The sequence below is a fragment of the Microcaecilia unicolor genome, chromosome 5, assembly GCF_901765095.1.
Source record: "Microcaecilia unicolor chromosome 5, aMicUni1.1, whole genome shotgun sequence".
NCBI lineage: Eukaryota > Metazoa > Chordata > Amphibia > Gymnophiona > Siphonopidae > Microcaecilia > Microcaecilia unicolor.
Genome location: NC_044035.1, coordinates 183,487,630 through 183,509,727, shown reverse-complemented (window position 1 = coordinate 183,509,727; position 22,098 = coordinate 183,487,630). Strand labels below are relative to the sequence as shown.

The window sequence follows — 22,098 nt, the reverse complement described above, 5'->3', positions numbered from 1 at the left end:
CCCTGACGTCTTTTCCAGTGGTTACTTCCCCGGCCTCCCTCTATGTCCATCCTCCATCCCCGCCCACCAGCGGTTTAATTTCCCCACCCTTGGACACGCCCCTGTCCACGCCCTCCGACAAGACAGACACACCCCCTTCGACATCTCCTCCCCTTCTTGTTCACGCTCCTCCTGTCATCACTCCCCCGCTCTCTCCCTGGTTAGGTATGTGCTCCATATTAGACCAATGGTGTCCCTTTTATTGTTTGTATTTCCTTTTACACATTTTATATGTACATATGTTGATTTTTATTTCATTTTATAATTTGTCATACATATGTATGGTTGAGTTTAATTTATTGTTTGTTACATTTGTATCCCACATTTTCCCACCTTTTTGCAGGCTCAATGTGGCTTACATAGTACCATAAACGGCGTTAGCCGATTCCGGTTTGAACAAATACCGGTATGAACAATACAAGGTGACAATTGTGGTAGAATGGGTTACATATGTATGGTAAATACAATTGGAGGAACTTAGAAAGGGAGATGAAGAGTTAGGATATCTCCAATACGGTCTTGGTTTACGTTGTTGTCACAAGTATCCAAGTTTTTTTATGTTGGGTCGGTGAGGGTATGCTTTTCTGAACAGGTCTGTCTTAGTACTTTCCGGAAATTTGGGTGGTCGAGCATAGTTTTTACTACTTTTGATGAGGCGTTCCATAGTTGTGCGCTTAAGTAGGAAAGCTAGATGCATAAGTGGATTTGTATTTGAGTCCTTTGATGCTTGGGTAGTGGAGGTTTAGGTATGATCGTGCTGATTTTATGGTGTTTCTGGTTGGCAGGTCGATGAGGTCTGTCTTGTACCCCGGTGCTTCGCCATAGATAATTTTGTGAACTGTCATGCAGATTTTGAAAGCGATATGTTACTTAATTGGAAGCCAGTGCAGTTTTTCTCGGAGTGGTTTGGTGCTGTCAGAACATGTTTTCCAAATATAAGCCTAACTGCTGTGTTTTGGGCGGTCTGAAGCAGGGGCGTAGCCAGCCTTCCGTGGGGGAGGGGGCCAGAGCCCGGGGGGAGGGGGCACATTTTAGCCCTCCCCCCGGCGCCGCCCCCCCACCGCCAACATTGCCGCCCCCCCCCCCTCCCGCCGCGAACCCGCCGCTGCCGTCACAGCCTACCGTTACTTTTACTGGCGGGGGATCCCACTCCCCGCCAGCCGACGTCTTCTACTCAGTTGCTTCCTGCTGCTCTTCAATTTGTTTGCTGACGTCCTGCACGTTGTACGTGCAGGACGTCAGACTCAGAGAACAGAACTGTTCTCTGAGTCTGACGCCTGCACGTACAATTACGTGCAGGACGTCAGCAAACAAATTGAAGAGCAGGAAGAGCTGAGAAGACGCGGCTGGCGGGGAGTGGGATCCCCGCCAGCAAAAGTAAAGGTAGGCGTCGGCGGGGGTGGGTTCGCCGGGAGGGGGGTCCTGGGGTGAATCTGCGGGGGCCCCGGCCCCCTCAGGCCCACGTAGCTACGCCACTGGGTCTGAAGTTTCTTTATAATTTGCTCTTTGCATCCCGCATAGATTCCATTGCAGTAGTCTGTGTGACTTAGTACCATTGACTATATCAGGTTGCGAAATATTTCCCTCGGGGAAAAATGGTCTCACGCGTTTGAGTTTCCACATTGAGAGAATCATTTTCTGTATGGTGGATTTAGTTTGGGTCTCTAGTGAGAGGTTTCGATCGATTGTTACTCCAAGGATTTTCAGGCTGTCTGATATAGGGAGGGTGTATTCTGTTTATGTTTGTGGGTTTGTATGTGTTGTATTGGGATGAGATGATGAGACAGTGTGTTTTTTTTTCTTTGTTGAGTTTTAGTTAATCACTTGTAATTAAGATTTATTGATTTATAATTTTAAAAAAAATTGGATTATTCATATACATGTTATGATTGTTCATGGAGATGAATGTGATTGATTTTAGTTGTTAATTTCTAGTTCTGCAGTTTTATATTTTTGTTTGTTTATTTTTTACCAGTTGTTTATGTTTAACCCTGATGCATCCTTATCGCAAAACGTGCCTACTGTCACGTCTAGGTAGTGGTGAGCCCTTAGGTTCTCTGAGGCCCGAAGGACCTCAGAGGACTGCGCGCACCCCGGATCTTCACCCGCGGCGACCGCCGTTCACCGGAGGTTGAGCCCCCAACTGCAGGCGGCCAGCGGACTGCTGGAACCACGGGGTGACGGCCGGCCTGGCTGAACACTCAGCAACACAGGTCCCGACTGAGAGTGGCTAGCAGGGACGGCTAGCGCTGCAAAAGCACAGTCTCTGGATGCGGCTAGCAAGGACGGCTAGCTGAAGGAACACAGTCTCTGAGGGTGGCTAGCAAGGACGGCTAGCGGAACGAAGAACACAATCCCTGAAGTGGCTAGCAAGGACGGCTAGCAGGACGAAGAACACAGTCTCTGAGGGTGGCTAGCAAGGACGGCTAGCAGGACGAAGAACACAGTCCCTGAAGTGGCTAGCAAGGGACGGCTAGCAGGACGAAGAACACAAATCCCGGAAGTGGCTAGCAAGGACGGCTAGCAGGACGAAGAACCCAAGTCTCTGAAGGTGGCTAGCAAGGACGGCTAGCAGGACGAAGAACACAATCCCTGAAGTGGCTTCTGACATTTGAAACGGAAGCCCCGAGCCCTCCTTGTTCCGGGGTTTAAATCCCCCGCCCGTCCATCCTCTCCCTGGAGAAGAGCCAATCCCTGTAGCCCTGACAGGCAAGGATGGCCGGGATTGGAGGACCCGCCTCGCAGGCGGAGTTCCTCCTGCCATGAACCAATCCGGCGCAAGGGGGCGGGACTTGCAATCCTCTCAGCTCCGGTCGGGGAGACAACGACGCCGCCGCCATCTTGGCCGGCGTCCTCCCTTCCCTGGGGCCGGCGTTCGTTCCCGCGGGTCGCCAGCCTTGGGCCGCCCCGCGGAAGTGCCGGCCCCGTTGGCGGCCTGTCTCTGTCGCACCGGGGCCTGCGGCCCCCGCCGACCATCGCTCCCCGCCGCGGGAGCACTGGTAAGGTCCCGAAACGGGACACCTACATCATGAATTGCTTGAATGAAGACTTGTTTTGGACTTTACAGTGTATGCTTGGGTATTGTTCTGTTTGGTTGCTGCAGACACCTAGTGCCTCTTTGCGCTTCATTCTTCAATGAGGTGCAGTGTTAGTGTACTCTAGCTTTGTGAGCCCTCTGCACTAATGAAGGATGAGGATAACTCCTTCCTCTTCTTTGGACAGGACTCGGATGGTAATTCTGATGGCCTTTATCAACGGCTTGGGGGGAGGGGGATATGATTGAGGTCTATAGAATTCTAATTGGTGTAGATCGGGTAGGAGTGAGTCAATTTTTCATTCTTTTGGAGGGTGCAGGGACTGGGGGACACTCAATGAGATTGCATGGAAATGCTTTTGAAGCAAATGGGAGGAAATATTTTTTCATTCAAGGAATGGTTGGGCTCTGGATCTCACTTCCAGAGGATGTTGGCGGTTGATGTGTCTGGGTTTAGACAGGTTCTTGGAAGAGGGTGCATGGTCTGCTATTGAGATGGACATGAGGGAGGCCCCTGCTTGCCCTAGGTTTGGTAGCATGGAATGTTGCTGCTATTTGGGTTTTTGCCAGGTACTTGTGACCTGGATTTGTCCTCTGCTGGAAGCAGGATATTGGGCTAGATAGATCATTGGTCTGACCCAGTATGGCTGTTCTTATGATTCATCTCCAGTGTCCAATGCAGCTCTGAGATCACTGGAAGCAGATGCTGCCAATGCCAGAGTCAATGGACCAGACTTCTCAGTTACAAAAATTCATTCGTATTGCTTTTCAGAACCAGAAAGACCACCTTAGTTTGCCTAATTGTTAAGTCAGCTAAGCTGGTGGCTATTACCCTCCCTGCAGATCTCTCAGCTGTTAAAAATAAGAAAAAGTCCTACCCAGAGGATTCTTCCAGTCCCACCTGACCTTTCAGGCCAAAAAAAGAATGGATATTGACCAGGAGACTTCTAGGGAGGATAGCTGTGGCACATCTTACTATGCTTTTTCCCATTTCCAACCTGGGAGGAAGGCAACATGGCCTGGGGGGAGAGTTTAAAATAATTTTCCAGAGCTGGTAAAAAGCATAAGGGAGGGAAGGTGGCTCTGAGAACAGGTGTTTTTGCTTTTATAATCAGGTGGGAGAGAGAGAAGTGAGGACCTTTTTTTCACAGCAGGGACATTTTGGTGTTTTTACAGCCTGGGAGGAATGGCGATCATGATTTTTTTTTTATTCTCCAAATGTGAGATCCATTTTCAGTAGCACAGTGAGCAGTAAAATGAACTGGATATAGATAGCTGCTTAACTTTAGGAGTGGTATTTGTTACAACTTGATTTGTCTGGCTAACTTTAGCTGAACAGTACTGTCAACTAAAGTACAAACGCTCTCAGGAACATGTTAAACCCTTCCTCTTGAAAACTAGGTAAATTTGGGTGGACTATTTTAACCAGTAGGTGGAGGGTAGATGAGGGGATTAAAAAAGACTTGTCCAGGTAATACCTGTCAACCAGATATATTCTTTGAATACTGGCCTCTTCAGTGTTAGTTTTTCTTTGTTCTTGTAGCCTACTTGACTAGTTGGTGATGTAATGTGTGTTTTGTTTAATTACAACAGGTATAAAGCAGATATAACAGAACTCCTGAGACAGTGCTACGGCAGGAAGAAGAGCCCAGGTATTTAAATTTTATTAAATGAAATGATAACATGAGGGGCTATGTTTGGGTAGACCCAAGATCAGTGAGGTAAAGGGGATAAAGAGGAAGATTGGCATTCTTTGTTGCTGAAGGTTGAAATATGAACTTAGGGCCTCTTTTACTAAACCGTGCTAGTGATTCCCAGCACGGCAAATGAGAGGAAGCCCATTCAATTCGTATGGGCTTCCTCTCATTTGCTGCAGGGGAATCGCTAGCGCAGCTTTATAAAAGAAGCCTTTAGTTCATTAGAACAAGTTACAGTGTGACTCAGTATCAAAAAATATACAGTGGTAACAATAAAGGATGTTTTGTCTTCATTTTAGACTGGCTGAATACTATAGCTTTTTTATATTTGTGCTTGCCTGTTGAAGGCATTGTTCTATATTGTAGAAAGGTTGGGCTCAGAGTTGGGTAAGAGGAGTATTTGGATAAATCGATTTGTTTGGGTATTTTGTTATTTGTGAGACTTACAAGAGGAGAGTGAATCACAGATGCTAACTTACCTAGTTCCAGTAGGGACATTTAAGACGAGTTTTCAGTTTACATTCAATGGAGTGCTTTATTTGTAGTCTCTGATTCTTCCCATTGAAATTAGTGATCCCTTAATTCAGTCCTTCTCAACCCAGTCCTCTGGGCCTTCAGGATATCCACAATGAATATGCATTATTACACATACAAGGGTTACAATTAATTTTATAATTAGTCACGCTGTATCATCTACTCATATACTGCACTAATTTGCACTAATTATATTGATCATAAACAACATTACCATAATATCCACTGTAACATTTATTACATCTCAAAAATCCCATACAACCACATACAAACTCACATATTGCTCAAAACTGTGCTTCACCACAATAACAAAATTTCATCTACCCCAACTGTCCAGCATAATCCCCAAAGTTGTACAAAACAAAACAGTCCATAGCGAGGTAATCACTCCGCTTAAGCTTCACACACAAGTGTCCTGATAATCCACAGTTCAATCGATGACGGTGCTTGGGAGGCGGGGCTAGTGCTGGGCAGACAGGTACAAATCAAAGTAGGGTATACACAAAAGTAGCACACATGAGTTGTCTTGTTGGGCAGACTGGATGGACCGTGCCGTCATCTACTATGTTACTATCCAGCTTATTTTCGAAAGTGATAGCCGGCCATCTTCCGACACAAATCGAGAGATGGCCGGCCATATCCTAAAACCGGCCAAATCAGTATAATCTAAAGCCGATTTTTGGACACACTCGCCGGCATTCCGTCGCAGAGGCGGCTAAACTTCAAGGGGGCGTGTCGGCAGGGTAGTGAAAGCGGGATGTGGGCGTGCTTACGAGATGGCCGGCTTCAGCTGATAATGGAAAAAAGAAAACCGGCGATGACGAGCATTTGGCCGGTTTTACTTGGTCTATTTATTTTCATGACCAAGTCTCAAAAAGATGCCCAAACTGACCAGATGACCACCGGAAGGAATCAGGGATGACCTCCCCATACTCCTCCAGTGTTCACCAACCCCCTCCCACCAAAAAAAAACTTTAAAACATTTCCTTCCTAGGAGGGGAAGCCAGTCGGCCAGCTCGTAAAAAAAAAAAGGATCTTGCTGATCAGTTATGTTATGACTTACTTGTTCTGGAGTGCTGTATTTTGTGATACTGTTTTGAGAAATGTTCAAGAAAGACTTCATACAAATAAAAAAAAGTCCCTGCCATTCATTTTCCATTGATGGCCGTCCCTGACGTGCACTTCCCTTAATAGCCGTCTTTCTCTTGATGGCCGTCTTTCTCTTCAAAAGTGCACTTCTCTTAATGGCCGGCTTTCTCCCCAAACAGGGAAATCAAAACAGTTTTTGCTCACAGTTTTTTTAGTAGTAACAGTGCATGGCAGGGACTTTTTTCATTTGTATGAAGTCTTTCTTGAACATTTCTCAAAACAGTATCACAAAATACAGCACTCCTGAACAAGTAAGTCATAACATAACTGATCAGCAAGATCTAAACATCCAGAAGTACCAGTGCACTACGAATGCTGGCCCCTCCCATGGCCAAATGCCTTGAATTTGGCCGGGTTTGAGATGGCCGGTTCCAGTTTCCATTATCGCTGAAAAACAAAGTCGGCCATCTCAAACCCGGCGATCTGTGGCATTTGGCCGGCCCCAACCGTATTATCGAAACAAAAGTTGGCTGGCCATCTTTTTCGATAATACGGTTCCGGCCAGCTGTTGTGGCGCCGCCAAAATAGATCGCCGGCGATCGATTTTGCCGGCGCCGTTTGATTATGCCCCTCCACGTTACTATGACTACCTTGTAGACGAAAGTCTTATTCTTTCACAACTGAAGAAACCTCAGCAATTGAGCAACAACAGCAAACCCCATTACAGGGTCAATGTACAAGCGACAGGCAAGCAATCATCCCGCTGTAATTTCAATCTTGCCCATCAACAAGTGTTAAATCTTCTCAGCTTCTCGTCCTTATGGATATTATATGTGGTTGAATGTGTTCCTTTCATTCACCGTTCACCTCTTAATCTGGTCTCGGTCGCAACACTGGCCGTGTTTCATTTTCTCTTCATCAGGAGACCTTTAACAGCCCCATTAGAGCTTCTAGGCACACCCGGGATTCCCTCTGTCTCCGGTTACAAAGGTATTATAACATCCTCGTATTTGTTTTCCATTCCTTTCCTAATAATTGCTAACATTCTATTTGCTTTCTTAGCCGCCGCCACTCACTGAACAGAGGGTTTCATCGTATCATAAATGATGACACATAGATTGCTTTCATGGTTGGTTACTCCTAATGTGGAACCTTGCATTACGTAACTATAGTTCGGATTCCTGTTTCCCACATGCATCACTTTGCACTTGTTCACATTAAATGTTATCTGCCATTTGGATGCCCAGTCTCTTAAGGTCCTCTTGTAATTTTTCACAGTCCTCTTGCAATTTAAGAACTTTGTGTCGTCAGCAAATTTAATTACCTCAGTAGTTACTCCCATCTCTTGATCATTTGTAACCCCTGGGGACTGGGCAGGGCCCGGGGCAAGGCCACCCCTGCCGCTGTCCGTCCCCCCCCCCCCCCCCCCCCCGAGGTCATCGTCGTTGCCGCCCCCCCTCCGTCCACCACCGGGCCGGGCCCCCTAAATTCAAATCATAGCACCTCACTTTGACCTCGCTCCATGTGAAAGAAGCGCGGCACTCTGCAGGTCGCCTCCCTTCGGGCCTTCCCTCCCTATGTCCCGCCCTCATCTGACGTAACTTGCGCGAGGGCAGGATACAGGGAGGGAAGGCCCGAAGGGAGGCGATCTGCAGACTGCCGCTGCTGTGCTTCTTTCACACAGAGCGAGGTCGAGGTGAAGCACTATGATTTGAATTCAGGGGGGCCCGGCACGGTGGTGGGTGGAGGGGACTGCGGTGCCAGGTCCCCCTTGGAGGCCCGGGGAAATTTGTCCCCCCCCCCCCCCCTTCTCGGCGGCCCTGCCTGGGGAACCTCACTATCTACCCTTCTCCATTGAGAATATTGACCATTTAACCCTACTCTTTTTCTATTTTTTAACCAGTTTTTAATCCACAATAGTACACTACCTCCTATCCCATGACTCTCCAATTTTCTCTGGAGTCTTTCATGAGTTACTTTGTCAAACGCCTTTTGATAATCCAGATAACACATTATGAACTAGCTCACCTTTATCCACAGACCTGAAATCATTGTCGAAACAAATAACTTTCGCAAATCTCTGAAGACACACTTCTTCAACAAGGCCTACAACGAGAACCAACAGCTTCACTGATCCACTTTACCAACCCAACCAGTTATGAAAATCCACTTCTATAATTACCCGCCTAATCACTTCCTCTTTCTTCCCTTACTTAATCTGTGCACACTACTAACTGTATCTGATATTCTGGAATGACAATGTCATAACAAAACTATGTAAGCCACATTGAGCCTTCAAATAGGTGGGGTAATGTGGGATACAAATCCAATAAATAGTAATAATAATAATAATAATATCCACATGTTTGTTCACCCCTTCACAGAAATGTAATATATTGATGAGACAAGATTTCCCTTCACTAAATTCATATTGGCTTTGTCTCATTAATCCATGCTTTTGAATATGCTCTGTAATTTTGTTCTTTATAATAGTCTTTACCATTTTGCCCAGCACCGACATCAGGCTCACCGGTCTATAATTTCCCAGATCACCTCTGGAACCTTTTTTAAAAATCTGTGTTACATTGGCCACATTCCAATTTTCCGGTACCATGCTTTATGTTAAAGATACATTACATATTACTAACAATATTTCTGTAAGTTCACTTTTCAATTCTATCAGTACCCTGGGATGAATACCATCCATCCCAGGTGATTTGCTACTTTTCAGTTTGTCAAATTGCGCCATTACATCTTCCAGGTTTAAAGAGATTTCATTAAGTTTCTCTGACTCATCAGCTTTGAATATCTTTTTTGGCAGCGGTATCTCTCCCAAATCTTCCTCGGTGAAGAACAAGCAAAGAATTCATTTAATATCTCCACTATGGCTTTGTCTTCCCTGAGTGCCCCTTTTATCCCTTGGTCGTCTAGCAGTCCAACTGATTCTTTTGCCGGCTTCTTGCTTTTAATATACCTAAAAAAATTTTGCTATGTATTTTTGTCTCCAGTGCAATCTTTTTTTTTTTTTAAGTCCATCTTTGCCTTCCTTATCAGTGCTTTGCCTTTGACTTGCCATTCTTTATGCTGTTTCTTATTATTTTCAGTCGGATCCTTCTTCCATTTTCTGAAGGATTTTCTTTTAGCTCTTATAGCTTCCTTCACCTTATTTTTTAATGGTGCTATGAGGCTCTCCTAGTTTTCTTAGTTCTCTGCTTGTGATAGGAGGCACCATCTGCCGATACCTCAGCAGCCATTCCCGGTGGGTCCCTGAACCTCTGCCTCTGTGGTGAGTGGGCCGTGAGCCTCATGGCTTCCACAGCTCCTTCTGCGTCGCCTCTCGGGATTGGAACACCGTCCCAAACACTCAGTTTATTTATTTATTTATTTATTTATTTGCTGCATTTGTATCCCACATTTTCCCACATCTTTGCAGGCTCAATGTGGCTTACATTATGCCGCAATGGTAATTACCATTAACGGATTGAGAAGAACAGAGTATTATTACAATTAAGCAGTGTATTTTGTCTAGCAAAAAAGGTGCCGGTACTCAAATGCCAGGCCACTCTTCAGGGGTGGAGTGATCATTGAGGGACCCACCCTACAATAGCCAGGACCCCTGCAACCAGTCATAGAATCTATGACAAGGCAGAATTTGTATGTAGAACCTGAGCTCTTTCATTAAAATACAAGAACTATGGGTCAAGTCTAGCAGACAGTGGAAAAGGTGCCGGTATTCAGTACCACCAAGTACCCCCTCAAAAAAAGCCCTGCAATTAAGGTACATAAGATATCAAGAAAATTAGAAGTAAAGAAATCATTAGTTCATATCAGATATGTAAGATGTAGAAAAGTATAGCATTAAATAATAACAGTGTGATTAAAGTAACTAAATTAAGGAGTTCATTGTTGATTAGTTCTAAAACAGGTTTGATGATAAGTCTTTTATGAAGGATTCTTTTTATAAGTCTCGTTGAATAAGTTAGTTTTCAGTGACTTCCGGAAGGCTGTCAGATCATGTATTGTTTTTAAGGCATTTGATAGTGCATTCCATCGTTGCATCAGATGTAGGAGAAGCTGGTTGCATATAATGATTTGTATTCAATTCCCCTACAGTTGGGGTAATGGAGTTTTAAGAAAGTGCCTGAAGAACTTTTTGTGTTTCTTGCTGGTAGGTCTATAAGGTCTAACATATATATCAGGGCCTCTCTGTGGATGATTTTATGAGCCAGGGTGCAGATTTTAAATGTAATTTGATCTGTTAATGGGAGCCAGTGTAATTTTTCTCTAAGGGGTGTGGCGCTTTCATATTTCGCTTTTCCAATTATGAGTCTAGCTGCAGTGTTCTGGGCTGTCTGGAGCCTCTTAATAATTTGGGCTTTACATCCGGCGTAGATGGAGTTGCAGTAGTCCAGATGACTCAATACAAGTGATTGCACCAAATTACGGAATACCTCCCTTGAGAAGAAAGGTTTCACTCTTTTTAGCTTCCTCATTGCATGGAACATCTTCTTTGTTACATTTTTCACGTGGCTATCTAAAGTGAGGTTTCGGTCAATTGTGACTCCCATGAGTTTCAGGGTGTCCACAACAGGAAGAGTGTGATTTGGTATGTTTATGTTGGTATAATTGGTTCTATTGTATTGCAATGAAAGGATAAGGCATGTGTCTTTTCTGCATTACGTTTTAATTGGATTGCATCCGCCCATGAATTAATTATTTGGAAGCTATGGTTGATTTTATTTGTGATTTCTGATGTCATTTTTAAACGGGATGTATATCGTAACATCATCAGCATAGATGTATGGGTTTAAGCCTTGGTCGGATAGTGATTTGGCCAATGGTAACATCATCAAATAAAAGAGGATTGGTAAAAGCGGCGATCCTTGAGGTACTCCACATTCAGGTCTCCATGGTGATGATATAATCGACTTTGATATTACTTGGTAAATTCTTGCAGTTAGGAAGCTGTGGAACCAGTTCAAGATATTTCCTCCAATTCTGAAATATTCCAGAATGTTCAGTAGAATACCATGGCTAACCATATCAAACACGCTGGACATGTCAAATTGTAGGAGGAGGACATTATTGCCAGCTGCAAGTGTTTGTTTGAATTTAGTTTGGCTTCATCACAGCTTGGCACCCCAAGTGGGCTCCAGGAGTCGGTGGCTCCGCTGTCCGCTGCCTCGTGTCGGTGGCCGTGTTCTCTCCTAACCGGCACAGTATGGGATATCCCGTCTCGGAGTCTTCACCACACACCACTAAGGGCTCCCAGCTCCAATCCAGACCCTCACTGCCTTCCCACCCTTCCAAAGCTGCCAGACAGGGTATTGGTCCACTTCTCAGGCCTCTGAGTTTAGTCCCATAACATGGAGCTCACTCCGGAAATGCTTGCTTGTGTCACGAGTCAAGTATTCCAGTTGATCAAGTCTGGGATAAATTTTCGATTATTATATATGATGAAATTAAGTCTTTCTTATTGAAATGTTCACATTCTCATTCTTTTGATCAATGTCTTGTCTAATTGATAGCTTCTATCCCTATGGAAGTTATACAGTGGCTCACAATTAGTATTAATGATTTATTACAATCTGGTACTCTTCCACCAGATATGGGCCAAATAGTTCTTACACCTATACTGAAGGGATCTGCATTAGATTTGATGTCTTTATCTGACTACCACCTAGTAGCTACTATTCCTGTATTTACCAAGGTGATGTAATTTTATGTTAGCAGACAATTAACCTGTTGTTTGGACAATTTTTTGGTCTACATCAGTCACAATTTGGTTTTAGAACTGTACAGAGACATTGTTGCTTGTTTTAACTACATATGTTATGCAAAGGTATTCAAGTTATTGTTCTTCAGTTTGACATATCAGCCACATTTGATGTGGTAGATCATGTCTTGCTTTTGGAACGTTTGGCCAAATAGGAATATCTGGCAGTGTATATAAATGGTCCCATGAATTTTTATCTAATCAGAGTTATTCTGTGAAACAGAATGAACAATTATATTGGCTTCCAGGATGCGAGGTCCCTCAGGTTCTTTTTCATTTTTTTATGGCATCTCTTGGTAGGATAGAGTTGGTGCTTAGGGAAATTACTTCTATCCTATGCTGATGATATTATGTTGTTGTTGTTGTTGCCAGACCCAGCCTTACATCACGATTTGGTAAACTCTGTTATGGTTGAGATTAATGCAATACAGGACTTGGCCTTAAGTAATATATTGAAGCTGAATCCCCAAAAAACTAAGGTATTGTGGTTTAGAAATCAAGGTATTGAAATACTACCTCTTTGATTCTGTCTACTCATAAATTCCTGAGGTGGAAACAAAATCTGTGTGGGGGGGGGGGGGGGGAGGGTGTTCCTGATGCCTCTTTAATCTGTGGACCACATATTAACCAACTTTGGTGGATAACAGTCTTTAAAGTGAAGCAGTTAGGCTTTTCTTTGACCAATGTGCTTATGCTCTGTTAGTTCAAATGCTTATTCTCAGTGGCGTACCTAGGGTAGTTGACACCCGGGGCCAGTCATTTTTTAACACCCCCCCCCCCTCCAAAATCTAGTACTAGGCATGCCGAGAATACAAAACACTCAGGACCTATAGAGCAATTCTAGCATACCATAAGCAGTAATTTCTACAAGTCACACAAGGAAAAGGAAAGCATCTAAAATACTACAGTGAGCACTAGAACATCAATTCACCTACTGTAAAACGAAACCAGGCAGAATAACACAGATCGTCCATCTTGCACAGTCAATGCCAACCGAAAGCCATGTCTTTTTCACAAACACAGATACACCCTAATCCACTATAGAATAAGCAATAATAACCTTTCTATTTAGACAAAAATTAAACTGAACCCCCAAGATGCCAGACTCTGCATACAATGCAACACCACAGAAACAGAAAATGTCCCCTAGTACTGTGCAAAATATAAAGACAGCAGATGTAAATTTGAAAAAACTAACAAGTACCAATCACCACTTTACAAATTAACAAATAGAAATAAAACAAGGGGGGTCATGTGATGCCTGCTACCTAGAAGGCAGCAAAGAAGAGAGGCTCCGCAATCCTCCCATCTATATCAGCTAATAGTACCAGACTAACAGGCTGCGATTTGGGGGAGAGTCGTGGCTAAGGAAGATGACTCATCTTGGCAGTCGATTGAGGGAGTCCCTTGCGAGGTATGCCCACCAAAACCCCCAAAAAGTCGTCTAAAGCAACGAGTAACCGCATGGACAAAATGGCGGGGGAATCACCTAAGCAGACAACACTGGCGATTCCAACAACAGACTGGGCGCAGGAGATCTCCCGGTCTGTATCGGCAGCACTGGAGGACAAATTAAACAAATTGCAGTCCGCTGTAGACGAAATAAATGAGAAGTTTGACTCACATACGACCCGCATCACGGAGGTGGAACACCGGATCTCCGCTAGAGAAGAGGAGGCGCAGGCCGTTGCAGCGCAAGTCGCCACTCTTCAAAAGAATATCACGGAGTTGCAAGAGAAGGTAGAAGAGCATGAAAATCGGGCGCGACGAAATAATTTGCGGGTGATCGGGCTGCCTGAAACCGTGTCCGACAAAGGCCTGTATGACTTCTTTGTAAAATGGCTACCAAATCACTTAGGCCTGGCGGAACAGGAGGGCTACTTCTGCTGTGACAGAGCACACCGTATTGGAGCACGAGGCGAGGGGAACACAAGACCCCGGACGGCAATAGCCCATTTCATAAACTGGCAGGCGAAGGAGAGGATTTAAAAGCGGCAAGAATGAAGGAAGCGCTCCTCTACGAGGGACATCGCTTGATGCTATTTAATGATTACTCCATGCGCGTGGCCCTAATGAGGAAGGCAATGGCGCCTATATGTACTGCTCTTTACAAAAAGGGGGTCAGATTCGCGCTGCTTTATCCGGCCAAGCTGAGGGTCTGGGTGGATGGGAAGACTCAGCTGATAAACGATGTGGCTGGAGCGAAGGTTTTTTTGGAGAAATGTAACCAGGAGAAGGCTGAAGACCACCCGGAACCGGAATAGCAGAGAGCTGTGGACAGGGACGGTGAGGCCTGATGCAGAGAGTGTTATCGCCATGCTGACAAGGGGACTGCGGACATTTTGCCTGGCTTCAAGAGGCTAAGAAGTGAACAATGTCTACTGATATAGCAGGAAGCCAGAGCACAACCTATACTCAAGATCCCGGGAAGAAACGGAGTGGGGACCAGCGCAGTACCTGAGAGAAAATGTTTATCTGATCATCTCTGTGAATATGTTTCTGTTTTTTCCCTTTTGGGGTTTGTTGGGTAGTTATGAGATAGTCGCAGGTTAAAAACGGGGGAAGCAAAAAAAAAAAAAAGTATGGTTTGGTACTGTTTTGAATTAAACCAGTTAGGGTGGGGGGAGGGGTTGGATGTCCTTTCTTTAAGCTGTTGTGGGTAGGTGAAGGATGTGGGGAAGTACTTTGGGAGGGAGAGGGGACAGACAGGAGATGGGGGGTAGGGGGGAGCGGGGGAGGGATGAGGGTGGGGAGAGGAATGAGTGTGTGTGTGATTGGTGTGTGGAAGTGAGTGGAAGAGGGGGGGGCAGGGGGGGAGTAAAGGGAACACAAAATGGAATTAAGATTCAGGCTCTGATACAAGGAGGAGGGGGACGGAGAGGAGTGTGGGAGAGAAATGGAAGGTCTTTGATGGGGCAGCGAGAGGGAATTCACTGGCTTAGCTGGGAGGCCAGTGAATGGAATACTAACATAATGATAACAAGGAATCCCAACTATGGTGCCAATGGTTAATCTGAAAGTGGTCACTCTTAATGTAGACGGGCTTCATTCCCCGGTTAAGAGAACGAAAGTGCTCTCCTGGCTGAAAAGGGAGAGATCCGATATAGCTTTCCTCCAGGAGACACACTTGAACATAACAGAACACCAAAAACTCCGGAGGAGTTGGGTAGGAGAGGTAGAATATGCTTCATACAACTCTAGGCAAAGGGGGGTGGCTATTTTGATACATAAGCAGCTGCCCTTTAAAACACAGAAAGTGATCACGGATAAGGAGGGTCGATATGTGCTGGTACTGGGAGATCTCTGGGGACAGAGTATCTTACTGTGTAACATTTATGGACCCAACATTTACTCCCATAGATTCTTCTCAGAGTTAGTGGCTAAAGTGGTGCCCTTCCCGGACTGTCACATAGTGATGGGGGGAGACTTTAACTGTGTAGCGGACCAGACGGTGGATTGTAAACCCAGGAAGCTAAGGGGGGGGGGAATTGGGGGAGCAGAGGGGTTAATTTTTTATCCCCAGCTAGGGTTGGTGGATATATGGAGACTTCTGCACCCACACGATAGCGAATTTACCTTCTACTCCCACCCGCATAACACTTACTCCCGGATTGATTATCTGCTTACTACACCATCTCTGCTTTCTAGGTCCTCTGGGGTTCACATAGTGGATTGCGCCCTTAGTGATCACTCAGCAGTTACTATGACAATATCTTTTGCAGGGGGAAGGGAAGAGAGGGTGTGGAAGTTTCATCCTTCACTGTATCATGACAAAGAATTCAGGGAATACATACGAACTAAGTGGATAGATTATCAAACATATAATCAAACAACGGATGTAGATGTCGGCATGTATTGGGAAGCATCGAAGGCGGTGATGAGGGGTCACATAATAGCTTATACCGCGGGGAAAAAGAAGGAAAGAGAGGCAGACCTGCTGAGACTGTCTAGTGAATACCATCAATTGAGAAGAACACATAGGTACTATGAATGCAAGAGATCGCTCACGCTTATTAGAGGTTAGACACCAGATAGACGACATCTTGAATCAGAGGGCGCAACGGGATATATACTTCCAACGTTTTAAACTATTCAAATGGGGGAATAAAGCTGGGAAACTACTGGCAACACTGGTCAGGCCATATCGTAAAAGGCAAACCATTACAGCTATCAGGGATGCGGCAGGGATAGAACACACCACAGATAAACATATTACACAACAATTCGTCACCTATTACAGCTCCTTATACGGGGCAAGAGGGTTTAACTCCGAAGCATGCGAGGGGTTCTTTCAAGATATTTGCATACCTACACTTACGCATGACCAATTACAAACCCTTAATGGTCCTATAGTGGAACAAGAGATCAGACAAGCCATCAAGTCTTTAAAGCTGACCAAGGCGCCAGGACCAGATGGCTATGGCCCAGAATATTACCGAATAATGGTGGACTTGGTGGCGGGCCCCCTGGGAGATTGGTTCAATGGGATTGTGGATAACAACTTACCTATACAAAACAATATGGCCCATATAGTACTAATACCAAAGCCGGGCAAAGATCTAAATCAGGTGGGCTCATATCGACCCATTTCGCTGCTAAATCAGGATATTAAAATCCTGGCTGCCATAATGGCCCGGCGAATGAACGGGGTGATCTCCTCCTTGGTTCATGAGGACCAGGTGGGATTTGTCCCGGGAAGGCATGCCTCGATGAATATCATGAGAGCCCTCCTGGCTATACAGGAATGTAGGGGCAGAGGGGGCCTGGAAGGGATTGTGGGGTTGGACATGGAAAAAGCGTTCGACAGCATTTCGTGGCAGTATTTGTTTTGGGTCCTGAACCGTTATGGCATATCAGGGGCATACATATCTTGGATTAAAGCGCTGTACAACCTCCCTGTGGCCAGATTGCTGCTCAACGGCACACTCACAGAGAGCTTTCCCTTACAGCGGGGAACCCGGCAGGGATGCCCCTTGTCACCGCTCCTTTTCTTGCTAGCTATAGAACCGTTAGCAATAACAATTAGGGAAACTAGGGCCATGAGGGGGATCAGGGTGGGCAGAAGGGACTTTAGAGTAAATCTATTTGCAGATGACATCTTAGTATACCTGGCTAATGGGCCTAGGGATCTCCCCCGGGTGCTGGCAATAATAGGTGATTTCGGGGATATATCGGGGCTGCGGGTCAACTGTTTAAAATCAGAGGTGCTCCCGTTATCAGGAAGCACTACAGACCCGGGCTGGTCGGGATTGCCAATACCCCTAGCACGAGGAGCTATGAGATATCTGGGAATCTTTCTTAGTGTTAACACATTGATATTCTACAAAAAGAATGTGGTCGATATAATAGAAAATATCAGGAAGCTGTGTGACAGATGGAAGCACTTGCCGCTTTACCTGATGGGCAGAATAGCCCTAGTTAAAATGGTTTTGCTGCCAAAGATCTTATACCCATTACAAGCGGCTCCCATATGGCTGTTAAGGAGAGACGAACGTTTATACCGATCTATCATACGTTCCTTCATTTGGCAGGGGAGGGGAGCACGGATAGGGCACCAGAAGCTCTCTCTGAGTAAGAACGAGGGAGGCCTGGCGCTGCCTGAACTACGCCTATATAACGTGGCGGCACTTATGCGAATTATTTTTGAGGGAATGACGGGGACTTATCGGTTTTTGCCGAGCGGAGGATTGGAGTGCCCCATGGTCATTCATAAATCTTATACATATGAGGCCTAGTAATATATATGACACAGCAGGGAGACTGACCTTTTTGCAACCTCTGCGGAGGGCGTGGGCCTGGTGGAGAGGGCATCAAAACCGAGCACCAGAGGCATCCCCCTTCCTGGGGTTGGTGGGCAATGCAGATTTTCCGGCAGGCTTAGGATACTCTATATTTGACAAGTGGAAGGAGAAGGGCTGCGTAATGCTGGTCCATCTCATGGCACAAGGGCAGGAACAGTTAGAATCCTTTGATCAGCTGAAGGAGAGGTGGGATTTCCCCAATAAGCATTTACTACAATATCTTCAAGTACGGCATTATTATACTTCTTTACAACGGATACATGGAGATCGATGGCTGTGGGGGCCAATGGACAAGATTTTATTGAGTTTACCGTACAAGGCGAACAGCTTATCCACATGGTATAAAATATTGCAGATGCATAGGCCTCTGGGAGGGATGGAAAGATTGATGGACCAGTGGAACAGAGAGTTGAATAGAAACTACACGATAAAAGAATTTAGTAAGCTTTTTTCCAATATCTATGATATGGTTAAAGTAGCAAACCTGCAAGAAACCCAATACAGGATACTGCATCGAGCATACATTACAAAGGCTAAGGGGGCAGTCATGGGACTCTGGGGAGAGGGTCAATGCACCAAATGCCAGACAGGGCGGGGGACTTTTATTCATTCCTTTTTAGAATGCCCGTCTCTTTCACTGTGGAACCAGGCATTTCAGGTGATTACACAAGTCACAAATAGACAAATAGAGTGGGATTATGCAACCTTACTGTTGGGAGACCAAGACCTTCTGATTGCCCAGGGCCTTACTAAGTCACATAGGAGATTCATATACACATCCCTCTTATTGATCAAAAAGACCATTCTACAATTTTGGATACAACCAGACCATCCCCCGGTAGAAGTGTGGTACAATAAAATGAGAATGGTGGGCGAGAATGAGTGCCGTATCTATGCCACCTCAGCAAAGCTTACTATCAGGCAATATCGTGGTCTGTGGACAGCCTGTTTAAAAGTGCTACCTTTACAGGGCAATGAGGGGGGGGGGGGAGGGAATGGGAGGGTATGAGGGGAGCGTCTGGGATAGCTGTTGAGTTCTGGAGTGGGATAAAGTGCTGAGTGTGCAGTATGTTTGGGGAAGGGGAATAAAACAGAAAATGCAGGGTGTAGTGCGAACCAGGCCAATGATTTATGGTTAGATGCTTTGTAAGCTTCAAAATGTAGTCTTTATGTGTTACTGTACATACATAATTGGAAGTTTTGGATATGTCTGTGTGAGCACTGCTGTACTGCGTTAATAAAAATAAATAAAAATAAAAAAAAAAAGAAATAAAACAAATATAGAAAATAAAATAATACCATTTTATTGGACTAATACATTTAGCTTTCAGAGGCCAAAACATCCTTCCTCAGGTCAATACAGTATAGTGCTGTTACAATATCCTATCCGGACCTGAGGAAGGGGGTTTTGTTCTCCGAAAGTTAGCCAAAATGTATTAAAATTAGTCCAATAAAAAGATTACCTTGTTTACATGTTCTATTATAAACATTAACACAGCTACAATACTACTTTATCCTAAAGCAAAAAAATATATATATATTTTTTTTATTTACAGTTTGTTGTCTCTGGTTTATGCTTTCCTCATCTTCTTTTCACTGTCTTCCTTCCATCTAGCATCTGTCTTTGTTCTCTCTCTGCCATCCAGTGTCTGCCCTCTCTGCTGTCCCCTCCATCCAATGTCTGCCCTCTCTCCCTGCTCCTTCCATCTACATCTGCCCTCTATCTCTGCCCCTTCCATCTGCCCCTGTCTGCCCTCTCTCTCTCCCCCTTCCATTCACTGTCTGCCCTTTCTATCCCTTCCATACACTGTCTGCCCTTTCTCTCTGCCCCTTCAATCCATCATTTGCCCTCCCTCTCCCATCCATCCAGGGTCTGCCCTCCCTCTCCTCCCCCTTCCATCCAGGATCTGTCCCCTCTCTCTGCCCCTTTTTTTTCAGCCCCAGTCCTTTTCTCCCACCAGTCCCGAGCTTTAGCCCTCAGCCACTTCTCCCTGTCCCCTTTTTAGCCCCCAGTTTCAACTCCAGCCCTTTTCTCTCACCAGTCCTGAGCTTCAGCCTCAGCCACTTGTCTCCTTTTCAGCCCCCAGTCCCCACAATTTCAGCCCCTGCCGCCTTTCAGCCCCCAGTCCCAGTACTAGCCCCCTTATCCCACCTATCCTCCTTTCAGCCCCCAGTTTCAGCCCCCTTCATCCACATGCCTTGCCCCCCTTTTCAGCCTGACCCATTCTCCCACCAGACCCAGGCATGCCCCATTTTCCGTCATGACCCCTTCTCAGACCCCAGTTCTAGCCCCCTTCTCCCATTTGAGAACCCCCACCCCAGTCCCCTTCTCCCATCTGAGAATCCCCAGAACACCCCTCTCCTCTCCCATCTGAGAATCCCTCTCCCCACCCCAGTCCCCTTCTCCCATCTGGAAACCCCTCCCCACTCCAGTCCCCTTCTCCCATCTGAAAACCCCCTCCCCATCTAAGAACCCCCACAACACCCCTCTCCCATCTGAGAACCCCCTCCCCACCCCAGTCCCCTTTTCCCATATAAAAACCCTTTCCCCCATGTGAGAACCCCCACAACACCCCTCTCCCATCTGAGAACCTCCTCCCCACCCCAGTCCCCTTCTCCCATATGAAACCCCCCTCCCCATCTGAGAGCCCCCACAACACCCCTCTCCCATCTGAGAGCCCCCTCCCCACTCCAGTCCCCTTCTCCCATATGAAAACCCCCTCCCCTCCCCATGTGAGAACCCCCACAACACCCCTCTCCCATCTGAGAACCCCCTCCCCACTCAGTCCCCTTCTCCCATATGAAAACCCCCTCCCCTCCCCATGTGAGAACCCCCACAACACCCCTCTCCCATCTGAAAACCCCCTCCCCACTCAGTCCCCTTCTCCCATATGAAAACCCACTCCCCTCCCCGTGTGAGAACCCCCACAATACCCCTCTCCCATCTGAGGAGCCCGACCCGACTCTCCTGCTCCCACCCTACCTTTAAAAAAAATTTTTGAAGCGTCGTTGCAGGCAGCGCCTTGCGTCTGCCCTGCTTGTTGTAAAAGAAGTAAATCTCTTCGCTTCGTCGTCGTCGGGCCTCACTATGTCCCGCCCTCGCGGAAATTACCTCAGAGGAGGGCGGGACATAGTGAGGCCCGACGAAGCGAAAAGATTTACTTCTTTTACAACAAGCAGGGCAGAAGCAAGGTGCTGCCTGCAATGACGCTTCAAAAAAAATTTTTTTAAGGTAAAGTGGGAGCAGCGGGAGCGAAGCAGATCACCCCCCCCCCCCCCCCCACCCACTGACACCCGGGGCGGACCGCCCCCCCCCCCCCCCCCCCCCCCACCCCCCGGTACGCCACTGCTTATTCTACCTCGTTTGGATTATTGTAATGTACTGTTTTTTGGCGTGTTTTCTAAGAATCTTTAAAAAATTGCAGCTGATACAGAACACAGCAGTAAGACTCATTTTTAAACTGAACATATAGCAGTAGTACACTATACACTGGGAAATTACATTGGCCCCTTGTTGTTAGGTTTTCAAGGCAGAAACTAGGTTTGTGAGCCCTTGGACCGCTGCCGGGGAGCAGCAGTGGCAGGCAAAACCACCCCACACCAGAGACAAAGCAGAACTCTGACAGAAACAGCTAGACTTCACCTGCACTTGACCGCCCTTCCCCAGGAGTTGAGCCCCTGGGTGCAGGCGGCCGGCAGGACTTACCGGACAGGGCAGGAACTGGATACGAACTAGGCTGAACAGGGACTAAGGGTCAGAGCGGAAAGGAATATACATCGGCAGAAAGGCAGGAAACTGGGCTAGGACTCACAGACAGACAATACTACACAAGGCAGGCAATGGACAAGCTAAAGGACAGGAACTGAAAGCTGCCAAGCAGCCACTGAAACAGGGCACAAACACTGACAGACAAGAGTCAGAACTGAAAGCTGCAGAGCAGCCACTAAGCAAGAACATACACAGAAAAGAGTTAGGACTGAAAGCTGCCACGCAGCCACTAAGAGAGAGACACAGACAAACAGAAACTAGACCAGGAATACAGACCAGAAACAAGACTAGGAAATAAGTAAAACCCTAAGCTAAACTACACACATACTAGCTAGGACCGGACAAGAAACTCAAACAAG

The 22,098-nt window shown here is 46.1% G+C and overlaps 1 protein-coding gene across 1 annotated transcript in view; it reads left to right on the top strand.

The window, feature by feature from the left end:
* The window catches only part of VRK3 (VRK serine/threonine kinase 3), a 321,038-nt gene that overhangs the window by 281,710 nt on the left and 17,230 nt on the right, over window positions 1-22,098 (top strand). Inside the window, 1 exon segment of the mRNA XM_030203653.1 lies at window positions 4,667-4,725. Coding sequence (XP_030059513.1) covers window positions 4,667-4,725 — 59 coding nt within the window.